At 42.6% G+C, this 19,536-nt stretch overlaps 2 protein-coding genes across 6 annotated transcripts in view; both read right to left on the bottom strand.

Moving 5' to 3' along the window:
- Window positions 1-6,139, bottom strand: part of nxph2a (neurexophilin 2a) — a 22,018-nt gene extending 15,879 nt beyond the window's left edge. Inside the window, exon 1 of the mRNA XM_061841077.1 lies at window positions 6,001-6,139. Coding sequence (XP_061697061.1) covers window positions 6,001-6,045 — 45 coding nt within the window. The 5' untranslated portion in view covers window positions 6,046-6,139. The remainder of the gene's footprint in view (window positions 1-6,000) is intronic.
- LOC133511949 (protein O-glucosyltransferase 2-like) lies at window positions 6,139-19,536 on the bottom strand. Of its 5 annotated transcripts, XR_009798081.1 has the most exons (15): window positions 19,030-19,535; window positions 17,907-18,112; window positions 17,497-17,702; window positions 15,919-15,996; window positions 14,307-14,479; window positions 12,900-13,137; window positions 12,503-12,712; window positions 12,286-12,375; window positions 11,544-11,648; window positions 9,518-9,757; window positions 9,385-9,436; window positions 9,109-9,313; window positions 8,925-9,016; window positions 6,251-6,347; window positions 6,139-6,156 (listed from the first exon to the last, which is right to left on the bottom strand). XR_009798081.1 is itself a non-coding variant. In XM_061841072.1 (13 exons), the coding sequence occupies exons 1-13, from the start codon at window positions 19,242-19,244 to the stop codon at window positions 8,995-8,997; spliced, it is 2,040 nt and encodes a 679-aa protein (XP_061697056.1). In that variant the 5' UTR covers window positions 19,245-19,535; the 3' UTR covers window positions 8,716-8,994. The 5 variants fall into 5 exon arrangements, 4 of the variants coding, with proteins under 4 accessions (XP_061697056.1, XP_061697057.1, XP_061697060.1 ...); XM_061841072.1 differs by lacking the exons at window positions 6,139-6,156; window positions 6,251-6,347 and having other exon boundaries at window positions 8,716-9,016; XM_061841073.1 differs by lacking the exons at window positions 6,139-6,156; window positions 6,251-6,347; window positions 12,286-12,375 and having other exon boundaries at window positions 8,716-9,016; window positions 19,030-19,536.

Genomic DNA, 19,536 nt, shown 5'->3' with positions numbered 1-19,536 from the left:
CTCAACACCTGCCACGTGTGACGGCAGCAGAGCCGTAAACACTTCACATTTTCGACAGGCGTTACCTTTCAACGCATCATCACTTTCATTTTAATCCCCTTACACGGTCAAAGCGCCAAGTCCTGCGCAAGCTCCTGACACCTGCAGCACATCTCGCACAGTCTGATAGGAGGGATTCGCGGAGGTAATACCACCTTGAAACATATTATCATCCTCTAGAGCACTTTAAAACACATTTGACTTTGTACGCCATCGCAGATCAATCCGCCGCTAATACTTCAAAAGTTTCATTCTAAAGAGAATCCTGTGGTTCCTTTGTAGTTTGTTTCAGTGACCTTTTTTCTTTTTCCTGGAGTCTGCTAACTTCAGTTTTAGTGTCTCGTTGCCACAACACATATTGATGTTTTATTAGAAATACTTTTGGGCTTGATTGGCCCACGAGGGCGGCGAGCGAGCTGTGACGGCAATTGTTCCTGTAGCGATACACATTATGGCGCCGCCGATTTCACAGAAGCGCTTGCCTTTGAAGAAGAAACACGGGCAAGTTAAAACATGGCTTCCTTTTTCCTCGCGGCAGCTCTGAAGACAAGCACTTCACAAGCCGTAAACAGAGACGGGAGGGGAGCTGACGGCTCCTTTGCGGGGCCCGGGAATGACAAGCTGGAAGAAAGAAAAGCGAGGCCTCAAAGCTCAGAGCGCGGAAACGCAAAAGTGAGCGTAATCAGAAAGGAGATTTATTGTACTTATTGTAAAGCTGTCGCACCTGTCTTTTGCAGGAAAGTTCCACAGCTTTAATTAAAGGAGGTGATCATTTTTCAAAACTTTGACGTGCGGTGTGTATGCCTGCTTCAGTCAAATGTTAATTAAAAACTTTGGATACCGCAGTGTGGTGTTGTCGACGTGTTAAAAACCCTTTTGTCTCGATGGATAGGTATTATTCATAAAATTATGCATCCACGTCGTTGTTTATGTATAATACAGACAATGCTCTCTTTTTTGATCGTTCTGTATGGCTAAAAGGATGTTCGCTAATAGTTGTGACATTTTTCCTTTGGGGTTCAAAGTCCACACCCCAGAAAACGAGAATGTTTGAAAATACTGAAATAATGATGACCTCGTCAAAGTTTACTCACAAATTGGATCAGTGTGAAATTTGGACCGGCTTAGTTCAACGGTAACCAATTACTGTATTATTTTTACGTAATACCATCATCTTTGTTTATCATACTTCCTGCAGTCAAACGGAAGAGCATTCCATTTTTTGCCCGTCTCTATAAATTGTGGGTATAGATCAGGGATGCTCAAAGCGTCGATGGCAGGCTTGGTCGATCGTGGGACGGCATGCCCAAAAAAAAAAAAAAAAAAAAAAAAAGACGTCAGCCAATGTTCTTCTTTTTCCTAGCTTACCTTATACCCCACCCCCCACCCCCTAAAGATGTACACTCATAATTACTAATGTTGCAGTACTTACGCAGCCCATCAATGTGTTTTATCATGACAGCGTCCACCACCGCAGCTTTAGTTAGCAACACAGCCTGGGCAACGTAGAGCAAAGACGAGCTAGACATGCTGCTTATGTTTACTTTCGATATTAATGGAGAAAGTTAAAAAAAGAAATGCTGTTGTTTTAAGATGCAATGACTTTCGGGAGTACGTGAATAATCAAAGAAAAAGTGGTAATACTGGACGAGATTTTCTCTTTTCCGAGCGGGAAAGGCCTGGTCCGAAGCCAAAGTAAAAAGTGCAGGATGAGATGGTGTGTAATGTTAAAATTCCACCTTGGCACAACCTGATCCAGGAGGAAAGGACATACAATACAGTGCACAAAAAGCTAATTCTGTATTTTAAATATCGGCGGCAACATAACATTAACCTTAAAACTGTTTGAGACCGTCATCATCTCCCCCACACTCTCCTCACCTCCCCAGGCCCGTCGTCAGTAGTTCGCAAGAGGCTGGCTGCTTGAATTGTAGATCTTGGTGTAAAAAAAAAAGTTCACCCCTGGCATAGATAGACGAACCAAAGATATATTTGTAATGAATACTGTAGATAGTTTTCAGACGAATGAAGTGAAACTGGATCACTGGGCAGCTATGATGATGCATTTCCATTTTAATCAATTAGGGTTGAAAATGTGATTCTTAATATTGGCATATTTTGGGTATTGTACAATCTTATATGCCAATTCCTTAGAAAAGATGGCAATTGCATTAGTCAAGTGAGTGAGTAGAATTAGTCGTGTTTGTTGAGCGTGACGTGTCACGTTGCCGGAAAAGAATGCAGTTGGCGCACAATACAGCGCTACACCTTTGTACTTTTTCTTAGTAAGTTGTCTTAAGAACATGATGCTTCAGTGTACAGCCACGCCATCTGCATTTTCTTATGCCGCGCCGCCGCAGTAGTGAAACGCATTCCCGGTGACGACGCGCATCAGAGGGCGCCGTAATGGTCCTGACCCTGCGGAGCGGTAATGACGGTTTTGTCAGATAGCGGGAGCTGGGATCTCACGTTGCCGAGGGCTGCCATAAAAATTCATCGCTGTGGACCGAGATCAGGAAACTCAACATCGCACTAAACATAATGGATCCTGCAGAAGAGCGGAGAGCGTGACGTACTTCTAAAACAAGGCTCAGCGCATCACTTCCCCCTCGCCCGCTCACATCACAAGACCAATCATACTGCTCCTAATTGGGTGACTCAAGTCCTTAATTGTCCATCCAGCCGCTCCGCCAACGCGACTCCCAGTGCAAAGGGCAACTTTGTCACACCTATCAATCACTTTCAAGTGCCTTCTCTTCATTTTGAGACCTTTATCATCAATTGATCGCCACTCCACACAATTACACACGATGATTGGAAAAGAAATGGCTTGCGCCGCTCAAAACAGTCAATACGAGCCGGAGCGGCTTTGAGGGTTTCAACCGGCGGAGTTGACGACCTTTGCTGTGGGATGTGAGAGACAACAGTCGGGCCGAGGACTGTAAATGCCACGTCGGGGTGGGGAGGGGAAAAAATTGTTTAGGAGGGATTATTCAGTGGAGCCCTGTGGCCGAAAGCTTGTGACCCCAATATGGGCAAAGATTCACATCAGCACCGTGCAAAGTTCCCAAATGATTCCTGGAAGGCGGCGCATGCAAGGCAGCTAGGCCCTTTAATGCCACAAATCCATGCTTAATCACATCCACAGAGATTCCACTGGCCTGCTTGCCTTTTTCCATCTCATATTCTGCTCCCCTCTCCGCGCGATTGCTGCGCTCGGCTTTCAAAAACTCAAAACCCGAGTTCCGCTTCTTGTACAACACCCCCCCCCACCACCACCACACCCCACCCGCTTCTCTCGCTTTCTTACAAACCAAATCCTGAGAGAGGTTGATGTGAAGACCCGGTGGAGCAAGGATGTGAAGGATATAAACACATTTCATATTGTCCATCGGGAAGGAAAGTAGTCGGTGGGGTTGGGGGGGTTTGGACGCCAGGGTTGGGTGGTGCGCTCTGTAAAAGAGACGAGGACCTTATCACAGCCTGGCAGCGCTGTAATTCGGCGCCGTGATAAAATGGCGGCACGGAAAACCTTACAAGGCTGGCACAATCCAAAGACGGATTAGGTTTTTCTGACATAAGCTTCCTGAAAAACTAATCAATCAGCCCATGCGGTATTATCACAAGCGTGAGATTAAAGAGCCGCTCTTAATCCCCCCGCACTGTACATTTTTATTACACTTCTTAGTGTTAGCTGCCGTTAAATACACAATATATAAATAATATAATAAAAGCTAATTGAGCACGGGGAAGGGGAAAGGGGTTATGGCATCCTTGGGGAGGGACTTTGCGTAGCATTTGTGTTTTGTCAAGAAGAATGGAATCAAACTGCTGTCCTTGCCAGAGTGCTTTTTGACTTTGAACGAGGGCCTCATTGTCTCGACGGCCAAACTCCGCCTTGCCACAATCTCAGCCACTAAAACGAACCGGAACAAAATTGCATCAGAGTCTCCGAGACTTTTCGGGGAACCAAATAAACAAGGGTGTAAAATTCGCAGCCGCCTCCCGTGAGAAATGAGACGTAATCCGTGAAATCGTCGCACATCAAAGTTGCGGATGAACTCCGAGCGTGTCGCTCCAGAGACGCTCGCGAGTAAACAACTCGGGTTTCGTCTCCTGGTTGTGTCGCACGTCTGCGGAGGCAGAACGCGGGGATCTTCTTGGCCGCCACGACCGACGCTTTATTGTGACATAATATTACCGAAGAGCTGTAAGACACAAACGCATCAATGGACAACGTGGATGTCATCCCCACTAAAGACGCCATCTTGCCTGCAAATAGTCGCCGCAATAAAGGCAGGGCAGGTGGACGGAATACGGATGAGAACCCTCCTTCCAAGTATTTTGTATATACATTGTTCTGCTGTCACTGCATGGGGGATAACTGCAGCAGATGTCACGGGGAAGAATGGATTCTCCCAGGATGGCACTGACCCGCTTATTCATCCCCGGGCGTAGAGCGCAGATGTCGCCACTGGGGTTACGTTTTCACACTTTGACTCACATTCTGAGGGTTTCTGTCAGGGCGGGTGACACCAAAAAGTCTCATTGTGCCTGGGTGAACAGTCAGGAGACACGAGCCAACGCTGAAATCCACAGACTGGCGTGCCACACCCAAACGCATCCACGGGGTGCCTTTTTAGGGTATTTCAGCCCAGAGAGGGGTGGGGGGGGGGGGCAATGACTGTCCCCAATCAGACTGGGGAGTCTGCATCCACTGAGGCATGTGAAGGGAGCCACTCCGGGGAAGAAGTCTGTCTCCTTCCCCGGAGGCACAGCTTTTCATAGCCAAACCAGAGGCTGACGGCTTCAAACATGGGTGCAGCCACATCTGCGCACTTAAAGGCACCGTTTAAAAGAAGCCGTCGCCGAGCGGCGATGTGAGGAACTTGTTCAAACGTGGCATTTTCTGTCCAGATTCCATCGCGCCAGCAGGCCCCCTCGAACCGACACAATCCCTGATAAAGCCTACACCGTTATCGGCTACCTGCATCGGCGGCTTCCGGGGAAATAAAATGCGAGAGGGAAAAAAAGAAATGAAAAAAAGAGACTTTTGCAAGATTCGGCTATCTCTTTGCAGAGCTTATTACCGCAATCATAATGGATGAGCTTTAGAAAAAGAAATCTATAGTAAATATGAAGCATCGACGGGGGAGAAATGATGGCAATAGATAATCACTGTGGAGTTGTTCAAGAATTAGAGCTCAAAAGCTTTTGTATTTTCCCGCTATTGTAATCTGCGCGTTCTTAAAAGTGCCAATTTTCAGGCTGTCCAAGACGGATTCTACGTGAAGCCCAAAATGAAAATACATCAATGACAGACAACTACAATGCTATAAAGGCTGATATACAACAACTCTGACATTTTTTTTTCAGCAAAATAAAGGGACACTAAACATTGTCAACATTATAAACATTTAAAGAATACAAAACATCTTTTCAAGCCTTATCTATTTGGTTATGCCATGTTGCTGAAAGACAAAGATTAACTTGAAAAAAAGATTTTCCACAACTTCTAATGCTACACATTTAAAAAAAATACATATTTTACAGACAAAATTCTTAAAAAATATGACCAAATGTAAGCTAATTCCCATGGTTGTAAAACTCATTACAAACCATAACACATAAAAAATACATGATGGGTTTGATTAAGATGTGAAACGAAAGTAAGTATATTTGAATGCATTTTAATTCTAGAAAATACTTTTAATATGAATACCAAGGAAATTTGAGAAACAATAATCACCAAATTTGAGAGAAAATAATCACCGCATTAAGGCTTTCACTTCTACTTTATGGGGAAAAAAAGTGATTTACTGACTGTCAAAATATTTTTCAAGCACATCTAAATAAAACTAAATTGAATTATAGACGATGTTGCATATCTCAGGTCAATTGATAACCACAGGAAATATGCAAAACCTGCAATGACAGATATGGCAAAAAAGTAAGTCTCACCTGGTGCAAGAGGAGAGAAAAGAGGAATATTTGCAGAGCTCCCATCTTTGGTGACTTTTTAGGGCTTGGGATGTGTTTATTCAAGAAGAGCAACCTTTAAATCCTCTTGAAGATGTGAAGATTTGGGGCAGACAAGCATACGCCGCTCAAACATCGCTGTGGGGGGAAAAAATACATGACAACATTACATCGAGGTATGAAAGCTGAATTAAAGACAACTGCAAGAAGAATATTAAGAAGTTGGACGCACCTTTTGGAATGTAACTGCTCACTTAATTGGCAAAAGCATTTCTCGTCGTCCGGCTTCAATCCACTTTTGGTCATAAGTGTCCCAAATCCCGTCCTCTCTAAAAACAAAAGCCACATGAACCGGATCACAATTAATGCGACGCTCCCAACTCTACATCAACCCAACACAGAGTGGGGTGGGTGGGGGTGGGAAGATCCTTCCCCTCTACTTAATCGCGATAAACGCTCGAACGCAAGACGGCTGCCAAGTGAAGTATCCCACAGTGCGCGCGCACTCTGCACGATCCACTTGCGCGTCTCCACGTTCCGACGCACGCACCCAGTCCCGGACTGCACCTACAGTACGCTCCGAGCCGCGGTGACCACCTTTTGTTGGAGAAGGGGGGGGGGGGGGGTGCACACGTCGGCTCAGATTTAACCCTTTGGAGAGACAGCTCCAACTCCTGTATTGCTTCATTAAAAAAAAAAAAAAAAACATTTAACAATAACAACTGTATCTTATAAATGCGTCTAATTGCAGAAACGGGGCATCACTAATTGAATCTAGATACAAATGTGACAGAATTCAAAGGCACTGTTGACTCCCCAATGAGAGGGTCAATTGCTGAAACGTGGTCCCCCGACAAGGGGACAGTGCAAAAAGCGTGGCTTTGGCGCCCCCATGCGGCCGCTTGCGATTGTTACGGAAGAGGATGCTCATAGCTCAGTGTGCCTTTGTGGTTACGAGATGGGTGTTGAAGATAAACGTACTCAAGTAAGATTATCCATTCAGTCATTTCTTTAGCCGCTTATCCTCACAAAGGTCGCGGAGAGTGCTGGAGCCTATCCCAACTGTCAACGGGCAGGAGGCGGGATACACCCTTAATTGGTTGGCAGCCAATCGCAGGGCACATAGAGACAAACAGTCGCACTCACAATCACATACTTGGGGGCAATTTAGAGTGTTCAATTATTGTGGCATGTTTTGGGGATGTGGGAGGAAATCGGAGTGCCTGGAGAAAACCCACACAGGTACAGGGAGAACATGCAAACTCCACACAGGCAGGTCCGGGATTGAACCCGTGACCTCAGAACTGTGAGGCCAACGCATTCCTAGATTACTGTTAACTAATACAAACTCTTAGTAAATCAATAAAATTATAAAACAGTAAATAAAAAAAAGATATTCCCGAATATCACCTCAGCCAACATTTTTTAAGAAAATCAAAGGAACTAAGGCAAATTTACCCACAACAAATGAGCTACATTTTTTCACAATTTGCACAGCAAGCATTGATTATTGATTATAATTATAATTTGGTTATATTGAACTCTGGGATAAACTTTAGCATAGATTAGGGAAACAGTGGATTTTTTTTTTTCCTGCGCCTTCTAAAAGCGCACCAAACATTCTACAGTGAGTCAATAAAGAATCCAAATGGGTCAGACAAGAGGCAATTTATAGTCCCAGCCGTGGTTGACCTTGTGGTTTTCTGCCTGTGAGCATTACATTTTGCAAACGCAAACCAGGACACCTTCTTATTCCAAATGAACTTCTTAAGGGCCGATTTGTGGACAAGTTTAGGCAGACAAAGACGACACAGCTGTTGTTTATCGTAGCCCGTCCATTCATTTTCTATACTGCCGCGAAAAGGCCAATAGTGGTTACGTTGGATTGATGAAACAGTCGTGACGGGTAATCTCTGACAAAAAATAAATAAATAAAAAAAGTACAAGTTTCGAGGAGAATGCAGTAACCGAGGAGTTCACATTTCTTCTTAACATAAGTAGTCAAGTACAAAGTATCTTCCATTTGTAGCTCATTAAGACCCACTGATGAGTGTTAACGGGGTTAAGAATTAGAACACACTTTCCACACTTTGTCTTTTGTCTCATCTTGCTGAAATGAGCCCATTTTGTGGGGTTGGCCCTGTCTCATGTAAGTGCATGAATATATGCCCCGGTCCACATGCTGCTGGGCCAATGCCAAGTCCGGTTTTCAGCCCATAAAGACATTTTTTCCGTGCCTTTCGGGAGACTTTGTTTTGGTCCAAATGTCTGTAAAAGCCTACTAGAACATCTGAAAAGCATCTGACTGACTTGAAATGGTGACAGGTGTGTGCCAACTCCTACTTAACGAGGTTGAATGTCATTGGTTAATTCTGAACCCAGAAAGAGCCCAATTTAAAGAGGGTGTGCGCACTTGAGCAAATACAATTCGGCTGTTAATTTTGCAGCCCCTCTTGAAAAGAAAAAAAATTATATATATCAAATTCTGCTGTAACTGTGACAGGTCACATTAATGGTGGAAAGAATTTTGAAATGACTAGAATAGTTTTTTACTCCAACAGAAAAAAAATGAAACAAGGGTTTGCAAACTTCATATCCAGTGTACAGTTTTCACAATTGCAAATAATGTATATATTAATTATGTATAGAGCCTAACAGATTTATTAAGCTCATTGCCATAAAAACAAAAGACCACTCAAAACATAAATAACTTTAATACAGACTCATGGTACTCTGCATGTGTCTGTCATTCATGTAATAAATCACTTTCTGAAGATTTTCCCAGAATTATGTATCCTGCAGGTGAAATGTACAAAAACAGATATTCTAATGGGATTTAAACTCCTTGTTTGGTGAGCCATGTGACAATGTGAGAGTTGACCACTTCTAAAACAGATTCCTCTGACCTTCCCGACACTTTCAGGCCATGGCTTCCTCCGCTCAGCCAGAAAACCTCCACTTGAGCGTTCATCTCTTTTACGATTTCCTCAAAAAAGACCAAGACAAAAAAAAAAAAAAAAATACAATTTTGATAAATAGTCACAACAATTAATTGAAATGACAAATCTGAGACAACAAACCCTATTGCACATATTGTCCTCTGTCCCTGAAACGAAGAGGACAGCCATGCTTTCGGGTAGCCCCCGGAGATCTTCGCTGCGCTGTCGATGGGCGTCTGTCTGTCCCGGGGGGTGCAGCGGGAAGGACAAACAGACTAAACCCTGAACAGCACCTTCCAATTCGTCACTCAGCTGCTTGGCCAGGGCGGCGGCAGCTCGGCAGCCCATTGACCTGCCTGGAGACAAAACATTTTTAGACTCACGGATTTATGGAATTAAACCTTCATTCGCTAACATTACTGCATACCTCCAAAGAATGTGTGCTTTATGGTGAAATTCGGCAACGATTTCAAGTAGTGCTGGTTGGAAAAACAAGCACACGAGTGTGTTACAAACGTACGCATGTGTCATGATTTCAGAGATGAAAGACAAAAACATACCCAGACTGCACGGTAAGCCTTCACTCTGTACGCCAGGTTCAAACCTTTGCACGTGAACCGCAGACACAGGAAGCCCCTGGAGGCCAAACAGTGTGCCAGAGAAACGAGATGTTTGAAGTTCATGTCTCCCCCGGCTCCGTGGGTCAGCGTGACGGCGGTGGATACGGGATGCTCTGAGGAGGTAGGAACACACAACACAGCCACCAGACATTTGGTGCCAAATGGCACCTTGACTGTTTCCTGTGAAACGCAAGAGATTAAAAAGACTTCATTTACAATTAGAGCATAGAGTAAAACATTAAGCAGTTGGAGAAAAATTAATTTGAACTTTTTGCATAACGTGCCTTGAAAAAGAAAGATGTCGGACAGCACTGCCCATTAAAAAAAAAAAAGTGCCCAGGTCCCATACTAGCAAGGTACACTGACAATACAACAAAATGAAGCTGAATTTATCACTCAGGGGACAGGCATGCAGAAAATAAAATTAAAAATGTAAAAAAAATTGAGCATGGAAAGAAAACTATAAGTCGTAAACGGGAATATGGCTCTATTTCATGAGAAAAGTTGTGATGCCAGTTTGCCTAGTTTTACCACGCATCAACGTCATTGGGTGTACCCCACTTTATTTAATTTAAACAGCAGACAAGCTAATAAACTAGCAATGTAAGGTGGTGAGTTTGCAACGGCAATGTCGTTAACAACAAAGCTAACGCTTTTCCTTCATTGGTGTCACGCGAGGGTTTAAAATTCGACTAAGAGTTTCAAACCCGGCGTGCCACTTGTACTCCTGAAAATTGTTGTCATATTTGAGGTCGTGGTTTGTTGTCATGTAGTATGTTTGCATACTACTTTGATACGTGTATATACTGACTCAGTTCAGTAAGTACGACGATGAGTGATTCAAAATTTTTGTTTTTACCTCGCAAAACGTCTCCATCTCCGACTGGCACGAACTTAAACAACATCCGGTTCCTCAGGCGGAAATGCGTCATAATCACAAAGCGCTCTATACAATAGCCAGCAGAGGGCGACATTTTCTTTTTCTAAAAGTGAGTGGAAGAATATGGAAGTCAATATGTGCCACCAGGATTTGAATTGAAAATGCCACTGAAAATTTTATGTTGTAAAATGCACATTGTCATTTCAAAGTGATCGCATTTTCAAGAGCTGTATTTCAGTTTAACTTTTCATTGTTAACAAATTCACCATATAAAAAAAAATTCAACTTTTAAAATTCAAATGCAATATTTGCTTAGTCACGTGACGCCACGTACTAAGAAAACGTAACTGGATTCTAACTTGAAGTAACCCTGCATTCTTAACACTGAATTTAGACGGCGAATTTTAGACAGGGAATTGTAGCCAGTTGAATCCCAGGAGACTGAAAATATTGCATTTGAATTTTAAAGGTTGATTTTTTTTTTTTTATATGGCGAATTTGTTCACATTCAAAAGTTAAACTGAAATACAGCTCTTGAAAATGTGATCATTTTGACATGTGAATTTCACAACATAACATTTTCATTGGCATTTACAATTCAAATCCTGGTGGCACATAATTACTTCCATAGAAGAAAACCAGTCTCTGAACACCAGTTGATTCAATCATTGGTTTCATTTGCGAGCAGGGCCACAACAAGGTACAGTACACCGATATTGATTGGTTTTTGCACGTTGGCCTCACAGTTATAATTTTGGCTTCTGCCTTCCGGTGTGTTTTCATGTTCTCCGTTTAATTGTGTGGGTATTTTCTGGGTTAGGCACTTCCATATTCCAAAAGGACACCATTTGGTCCAGGACTGTCTCTGAATATGTGGCAATACAGTATAAAATAAAATAAAATTAAAAAAAGGATGGCAATCTTCATGGAAGTAATGTCTGTCAAAGTTCATCCTTCACCTGTCAAAGAAAGATTAATTTTAGTTACAATAAGTAGTCATTAGAAAACACATTTTCATCGCAGCAAACTTCACGATTTCCTTGCTTTATCGTGAACACAACGATGATGACATCACGGCGTCCTGACCTGCTTCCGGAGGCAGGAACACGGAAATAGGTCGTCACTGGGATGTTCCACCAACTCCATGCCCTCACGTATCTTTGGTTCAGTCACCTGGAGTTTCGCGTACTCCTGCAGTAAAAGCAATCTTGATCAAATAAAGACATGCAATCTGGGTATGAGCTGTATTTTTGTACTCTATTTTTAGAAATTGGAAATACCTGGAAAAAAAAAACTTTTTTTTTTTTGAGAGGTGATGTTTTTTCAATTTCCTTGTATGGTGGTGGATCCTCAGAATTTTAACATTTTAGCTGTTAAATAAGTCTAAATTGGACCTATATGAACCTAAATTGGACCAGTGAAATATGGTGTAAAACTAACCCAAAAAACAAATAAATAAATAAAAAAATAATAATAAATAAAAATCCACACACAGCAAACAAGATGGGAGCAAAATGGGACGAGACAAGACAGCTTGATCCTGATCTTACTTACGTCATTATTCTTTGAATGTGACGAGTGATGATCACAAGCAAATATGAAAAGAATCGGATAGTGATGGATCACTGAAAGTGCTGTTCATAAAACGTAATTTTCACAACACTTCTTTTTAAATTTGTACAGCTGTATTATCAGTTAACTTGGAGTTGTAAAAATAGTTCCAAATACAAGTAGAAATTCAAACGGCCTTCTGAAATAATTGTGTTCAAGCGGCCCTCTACTCTAGCTTGCTGTTGGCCTAAAAAAAGATTTTAAAAAAGGGCATTACCTGGAAAAGTTTATAATAATAACAAAATATTTTATCTCCCATTAGTCGTTTGCGTGCAAACTGTTGACCCGCGAGAGCAATTTTCTTGGCCTGAAAAACACGAGTTATAAATGAAAAAAAATTACTTTTAACAAGCATGAAATGTGAAAAAGCGAAAAATGAAAAATAGAAAAATAATAATAATTAAATAAAAAAAAAAAAAAAAAAAAAAATCAACCTCTTCATCATGGTCTTTTGCCCACTGGATCTTTTCCAGCAGATCTTGGAGGTCCGCCCTGACTGGGATGTAATGTTCCCACGGTATGAGCTCGTTGTAAAAATGCTCGTAGTAGCCGGAATCCTGCTTGAGCACCACACTGTCTCCGGCCAGGAGGTACGGCAAGCGATACGCTGCCACGGTGCCGTCAATGTTTATTTGGTACTTGTACTGAGAGGCAAAAGACAAAACAAAACAAAACAAAACAAAAACCACATTAACTGACTCTGTTCACATTATTTGGAATTATACCTTTTCATTTAATTCTGATCTAGTTAATTACCACATCTTTATTCGTGAAAATACACCATAAAATTCAAATTTAGCGAAATGTAACTGGTAAAACGAAACCCCTCACCTTGAAGAAGTCAAAGAATGACACGTGCTTGACCAGTGGGCCGTATAAGCTCTCGTCGTGCTTGAAGAAGAAGAAGTTGGTGAAGGCGGCATCTATGGTGTGGGGGTGGGCCCTGGACAGCTTGACGAGCTCCAGACGCTCCTGACGACTGTCCCGCCCCCGCCAGAAGGCTGTGGCGTTTTTCTTGGCCCACGGTGGTCCCGTATTTGCCTGCACCGACATCATGTCCAGGCTCACTCTGTTCGTTGGATGCGAAATTTCAATTCCGACACATGACAAAAAGGGTCACATCCTCATGTACACTGGAGAGAAAAAGTCTACACACCCTTGTTGAAATACAGTAAATAATCAGTTCTCGTACATATCGGTTTTTGAACGAAAATCTCGAGATTTTTCTGTTTTCAAACAAATTTGGTACTGGAACGCCTGCGACAAAACCCCGAAATAACATAATACGCGGCCCGACCAGCTGACCCATGACGCGCGTCGTTATTGTGTATAACGCAGCCTCTGGACGAAGACATGGGAAATATCGATTCGGTTTTCGCACAAATCGCTTCTCGGACCGCCTTCCGGAACGGATTGTGGTCAAGAACCGAGGTTGCACTGTTCCAGGTTTTAAAAGATGAATCATTTGTAAACATTTCCCACCATTAAAGTACCTGATTACATTTTTTTTGAGAGGAGAAATAAAACTGGGCGGCGCAGTGGCCTCAGCTGGGAAAGCGCTGGCCTCACAGTTTTGAGGACCCGGGTTCCATCCCAGCCCCACCTGTGTGGAGTTTGCAAGTTCTCCCCGTGCCTGCATGGGTTTTCTCCGGGCACTCCGATTTCCTCCCACATCCCAAAAACATGCAATATTAATTGGACGCTCTAAATTGCCCCTATGTGTGATTGTGAGTGCGACTGTTGTCTGTCTCCTTGTGCCCTGTGATTGGCTGGCAACCAGTTCAGGGTGTCCCCAGCCTCCTGCTCGTTGACAGCCGGGATAGGCTCCAGCTGTCCTCGCGACCCTTGTGAGGATAAGCGTCAACGAAAATGGATGGATGGAGAAATAAAACTAAACTGCAACAGGACAGCAGCGGGTGTGTTTAACGTGTTTGTAATTCTCATATGAGCCACAGCAAAAGTCAAAACAGGGTGTGTACACTTATGCAACCTGACACTTCAGTTGTTTATTTGACCCTCGGGAAAAGACAAACTAAGTCAATTGAGTTGCACATGACATACAGTAGGTCACACCAATGGTGGAAAAATTATCCTCACAAATCTCACAAAAATCTGTGTGTGTCAACCTTTTTACATCCACTGTATCCATTTGGATGCTATGGAGCAAAACATGAATTTACTTAAATAATTTCAAATCCACTTCAATTACTTATTGGACTACATCGAGGTCGCGCTTACCTCCCCATGGTCTCGAGGACAGACTCGGTCAGGTCGTACGTGGGCATGACAATATCTCTGGTGTTGTTTGAGCCACACCAAGAAAAGATTGGATGAATGTTCTGAGGGGGTTTCCTCTTCTCGAGCGGCCAGTCGCCCAGGTTCACGAAAAACTCCATGTCGGGTAACTTGACCTGGACACGGAACGAGAGAATGTTAGTATTTGTGCATGTCTTGTCAAAGACTTCCCGCTGGATGTACACTGCATGGTTCAAGGGACACAATTTCAATTGTTTTGTTTAAAGTGGCACAATTGGGATATATGTTATGGGAGCATACACAAAAAGGCAAGCGAGGAATTGGTTATCTTCAAATCAGAATCCCCCCATTTTCATCCATTTATTTTTCCATACTGCTTATCCTCACTGGGGTCATAGGTGTGCTGGAGCCTACCCCAGCTATGTTTGAGCAAGAGCGTGTACTGGTCACCAGCCAATTGCAGGCCATGCTTTTTCAAATGTGTGGAAAACAATGTTACCGTATTTTCCGGACTACACGTCGCTCCGGAGTACAAGTCGCAACACGCATAAAATCCATAAAAACGAAGATAAAAACATATATAAGTCGCGCTGGAGTATAAGTCGAACTTTGGGGGAAATTTATTTGATAAAATTCAACACCAAGAACAGACACCCATCCATTTTCTTAGCCGCTTATCCTCACAAGGTTTGCGGGGAGTGCTGGAGCCTATCCCAGTTGTCAATGGGAGACAAACATTTGCTCTCACAATCACACCTAGAGTGTCCGATTCATGTTGCATGTTTTTGGGATGTGGGAGGAAACCGGAGTACCCGGAGAAAACCCATGCAGGCACGGGGAGAACGTGCAGACTCCACACAGGCGGGGCCGGGATCGAACCCGGCTCCTCAGAGCCGTGAGGCCAACGCTTCACCAGCTGATCGACCGTGCCGCCGCCAAGAACAGACGTGTCATTTAAAATTTAAATGACAAACAATTAAAAATAAAAATAGGGGCAACAACAGGCCGAACGGTATGCTTACGTTACATGACACAACTGAGAACGTGCCTGGTATGCTAACATAACATTAAGCATCATTTCGATAACAATAGCATATTCCTCTTCCTCATCGTCAGTGGCAGTTATAACTAGCCCATTCCAGCCTTTCTGAATCCTGACAGGATGGTTCTGGTGTCACGGAAGCCCATAATTTGCCGAGCCTTCCAATGATTTCCCAGAAAGTTGCATGGCGGATTCACCCGGAAGCTGTGCTCCCCCTCTGTCATCAGATACACGGGCCTGGAGCGCCATCTTATGGTTGTCAGTGTGAAAACAACAGATAAGCGACTCGAAAAATGGATGGATGGATGTAATAATGTGTGAATAATTTCACATACAAGTCGCTCTGGAGAATAAATCGCACCCCCGGCCAAACTATGAAAAAAAAAAAAAAATAACGTGACTTATAGTCCGGAAAATATGGTATATGTATTGCATATCTGCAAATGTGAGTGCAGTTTAGCTATACAGTACCGCAATACCACCTTCATGTCAATCAATTACACACATGAATAAAGTATACAAACCCTTAATCTGTAAATAAATGGAACTTGCCTTTCTGCTAAGTGACAGAAGGATGGCATCCATAAAGATTCGGAAACCTACGTGCTCGCCAAGTGTTTGAACGTAGACCTGAAAAGGATGAAGTTTACCATTATGAACAGTTAAGCAATGTTTTTTTTTTTTTATTTTTATCCTTCTACAAGTTCCACATAATTAGCCACAGCTTCAATTTACTCCTCCAAACAATTAAAAAAAAAAAGCTTTTAAAGAGTTCTGAAGCATTATATAACCTTTTCAATTTCTGTTAGACAAAATGAAATATAAATTACAATCTGCTTAAGGGGATAAATTACTTGATGTACAGAAGCAGGACTTTGAATGTGCAAGTATTACAAGTACAAAAACCTACTAGAATGTTCCACTGGCATATTTTGACAAGACTGCCCCCGCGCAAACTTATCACATCTGCTGCCATTATTCATCCAAAAGAAATACCATAATTTCCGGCCTATAAACCGCGACTTTTTTTCCACACACTTCCAACTCTGCGGCTTATGTGGTGATGCAGCTAATTTGTGCATTTTTTCCAACGGCCACAAGGGGGCACTCTAGGGGAAAAGGTAAGAGTAAGTCCGGTGGAATACATGTGCCGAGGAAGTCACTTTAACCGGTATGTTTTTTTTAACCGGCCCTGTGCTGCGTTAGCTTTCGCACTGTGCTTGCGTGTTGCTGCTGTGTTACTGCCGCGTCTCAGTGATTTTTACCAGTATGTTTGTTTTTTTTTTTTAAACGGCCCTGTTAGCGCCGTGCTAGCGTGTTTCTGCTGTGTTTCTGCCGCCTCTCAGTGATTTAGGTTTGTTTTTGTTTTTTGTTTTTTAACGGCCATGTTAGCGCCGCGCTAGGGTGTTTCTGCTACCTCTCAGTGATTTATTTATTTATTTTTTAAACGGCTCTGTTAGTGCTGTGCTACCGTGTTGCTACTGTGTAGCTGCTGCGGCTGTTTTTTTTTTTTTTTTTTTTTTTAAACCAACCCCTTTCATGCTACCATGTCGTTGCTATGTTAAGCTAAGATAAGGTATTAAAACTTTGAAAACTATTTCTGTATGCCGTCTTTCTTTGTAAATATCTCGTATTTCAATGTGGGCACTTGCGACTTTTACACAGCTGCGGCATATGTATGTACCAAATGGTATTTCCTTTACAAATGTACGGGGTGAGGCTTACAATCAGGTGCGCTCTGTAGGCCGGAAATTACGGTACTAGCCTTTATTGACACAGATAATCCTTTAGTTATCTTTGAGGAGTATTATGGGAATAAGAAAATGACTTTTGTTTGATGAGCAAACAATATATTAAAATCAGAAATTGGATTTTTGTGGAAAAAATAAAAACATTTGATTTTGTTTAAAGGCCAGTTTCCCTACCCTTAGTTTATAGACTAGTATATATATATATATATATATATATATATATATATATGTCTGGTGTGTAGCAAATAACAGCAATAATAATCCTTAATACCAAAATACTGTATATCTATGTAGCACAGTCCTAAACACCCAAACATGTACAAGTTTAAAAACAAACACCCAGATATATAGAAAAAAAAACAATAATGAAATCGGATACCTTGTTCTCTTTGATTGTGTAATGGCAGAGGCTTTGGCGCTGCCCGAAGCGCTGCGGGATCTCCCGAGCGTTGCGATCTGGGTCGACGTTGGCGAAATGGGACAAGTCGTGCTCTATCTGGGGAAAGGAGTGAGGACAGCGCATGTGGGACTGCCAAACGGCGCCGTCAGGTTGGGGACAGTCACAACCCTCATGGTAGACTGGTCCTGATGAGACAAGAAGAAAACATCTCAGCGTGGTCATGATTTGTAGAACAAATAACATATTTATTAATTATTTGCCAGTTATGAATTGTAGATTGTCTTTACAGTTAATCAAGGGTCATGATGATGACAAATTAACTCAGGAGGAGATTGAAAATTCAATTTGAAAATGTTCTGGAACCATTTCAACCGCACTTCACATTACACCTTTGAGAATGTATGGAGACTTGGCCACATGCCGATCCATGTGCAGAACGTGGACGTGAAGATCCATGTAGCTGGCGTACATTCGGTAGCGAACTAGGAAAGTCCCATCTTGACGATCCAGGACCTGAATCCAGATCCTGATGAAGTGCTCCGATGGGGACAAGATCTTCACCTCGAAGGTTTTCTCCCCCGGCGATGACGTTAGACTGTGAGGAAGAGCAAGAATATAATAAACAGCATTTTGCAAATGCGTTATCTATGTTAGCCCTTCTTAATACTTCCCTGGAGGAAGGTTACTTTCGGCTTGTCCCTTTCGGGGTCGCCACAGGAAGGTGATCTCAATAATTCAGTGCGAGAGTGGCACTAAGTGGTACACGGGCTAATATATATTAACGACACTATACTTTCCTTTTTTTTTCTTAAAATTGTAAGCTGTTATCACATTATATAGTGTGACCGTTCTCGAGTAGCGTCTTTATATTCCTACGCGGGTGAGAAACCGTAAATGCAACCGGATGCCTTCAAAGGTGTGAAAGGAAATCAGTCTCGTGCATTTCATGCTGAATCCTTTCAACTCTCCACCCTCGACTTTGGTGTCGAACAGGTTACGTTTCAACAGCCTGTAATTATACACATTGCGGCGAGAGTTATAACATCCTCGAATGTCTTGATATGTGGTGTTATACCTCTGTACCCGTTGAATACCCTGCTAAAAACATTCTATAGAATTTGTAGAGAACAACTTGTTTTATAGAACTTTGGCTGTGATTTTCTATAAAATTTCAAGAGAACAATGGAATTTCTGTAGAAATTCTATAGGATTTGGGTCCTAAAGTTCTAAATTTCTTTAGAAATGCTCTATAGAATTTTTTAGCAGGGTAGCTTGCCGGAAAGATAATAAACAGACTTAGATAGCTGTGCCAAACAAATACGCGTTCATCTAAGATGACACGCCGTGGCAACCCCTGACAGGACAAGCCGAAAGGAAAATAATAAGAAGACGATAGCTGTGTATAAGACACACTGAAATTTGAGAAATTAAAGGTCTATAAAAACTCGCCATGTACACATTTCCGCTCACAACATCTGTTTAAGATCACAGCGTACTGTACCAGGTACCTACTTTCTCCCCGAGGTGTCAACAGCCTGGATAAAGAAAAAACGGGCTGGCAGGACAATGTTTGCCTTCAGTCCCGGCCCCCAGACAAGAGTCTTTGCGGGACTAAGTGTCGAGTCGGCCCGAGAACCCAGTGGGAGTTCTGTCCAGAACAGAACAAGCCCCAAAAGCGACCACAAATAAAGTCGGAGCGGCATATTAGTCCAGTGTCGACTCTCCATTAATGTTAGCTCTTTTATTTTAATAGTTTTTCCATTGAATTAAGATCCTCCTATTTGCCATCGTTTCACTTAAAATGTCCAGTTAACTTATACGTGTGGTTTAAAGAATAAATATGCCGTTCCGGTGTCGGTTCCGCTTCCATGTGAAGTCCACCACTTGCGTCGTTAAATGTTAAAACATGTCCAAAACACGCACGTTGTTCGGGTATTTGCGTCAAAAATGTTAGCCTGAACGTTAGCCGTGTCCGAAAAAGCTTCATCCCGAAAATATGTGAGAAAGTGGGAGGGGCCA

This window comes from Syngnathoides biaculeatus, chromosome 14 (assembly GCF_019802595.1).
Source record: "Syngnathoides biaculeatus isolate LvHL_M chromosome 14, ASM1980259v1, whole genome shotgun sequence".
NCBI lineage: Eukaryota > Metazoa > Chordata > Actinopteri > Syngnathiformes > Syngnathidae > Syngnathoides > Syngnathoides biaculeatus.
Note: the sequence above shows the minus strand (reverse complement) of the source record. Positions and strands in the feature narration are given on the sequence as shown.

What these genes read in the sequence shown, in the direction of transcription:
- LOC133511949 (XM_061841072.1), bottom strand. Translation starts at nt 19,244, where the DNA reads ATGGAGAGTCGACACTGGACTAATATGCCGCTCCGACTTTATTTGTGG. An exon ending in GTTCCTGCCTCCGGAAGCAG is followed by an intron (nt 9,758 to 11,543) that starts GTCAGGACGCCG and finishes TGCGTTTCACAG; the next exon opens with GAAACAGTCAAGGTGCCATT. An exon ending in TCAGGGACAGAGGACAATAT is followed by an intron (nt 9,017 to 9,108) that starts GTGCAATAGGGT and finishes TTTTTTGTCTTG; the next exon opens with GTCTTTTTTGAGGAAATCGT.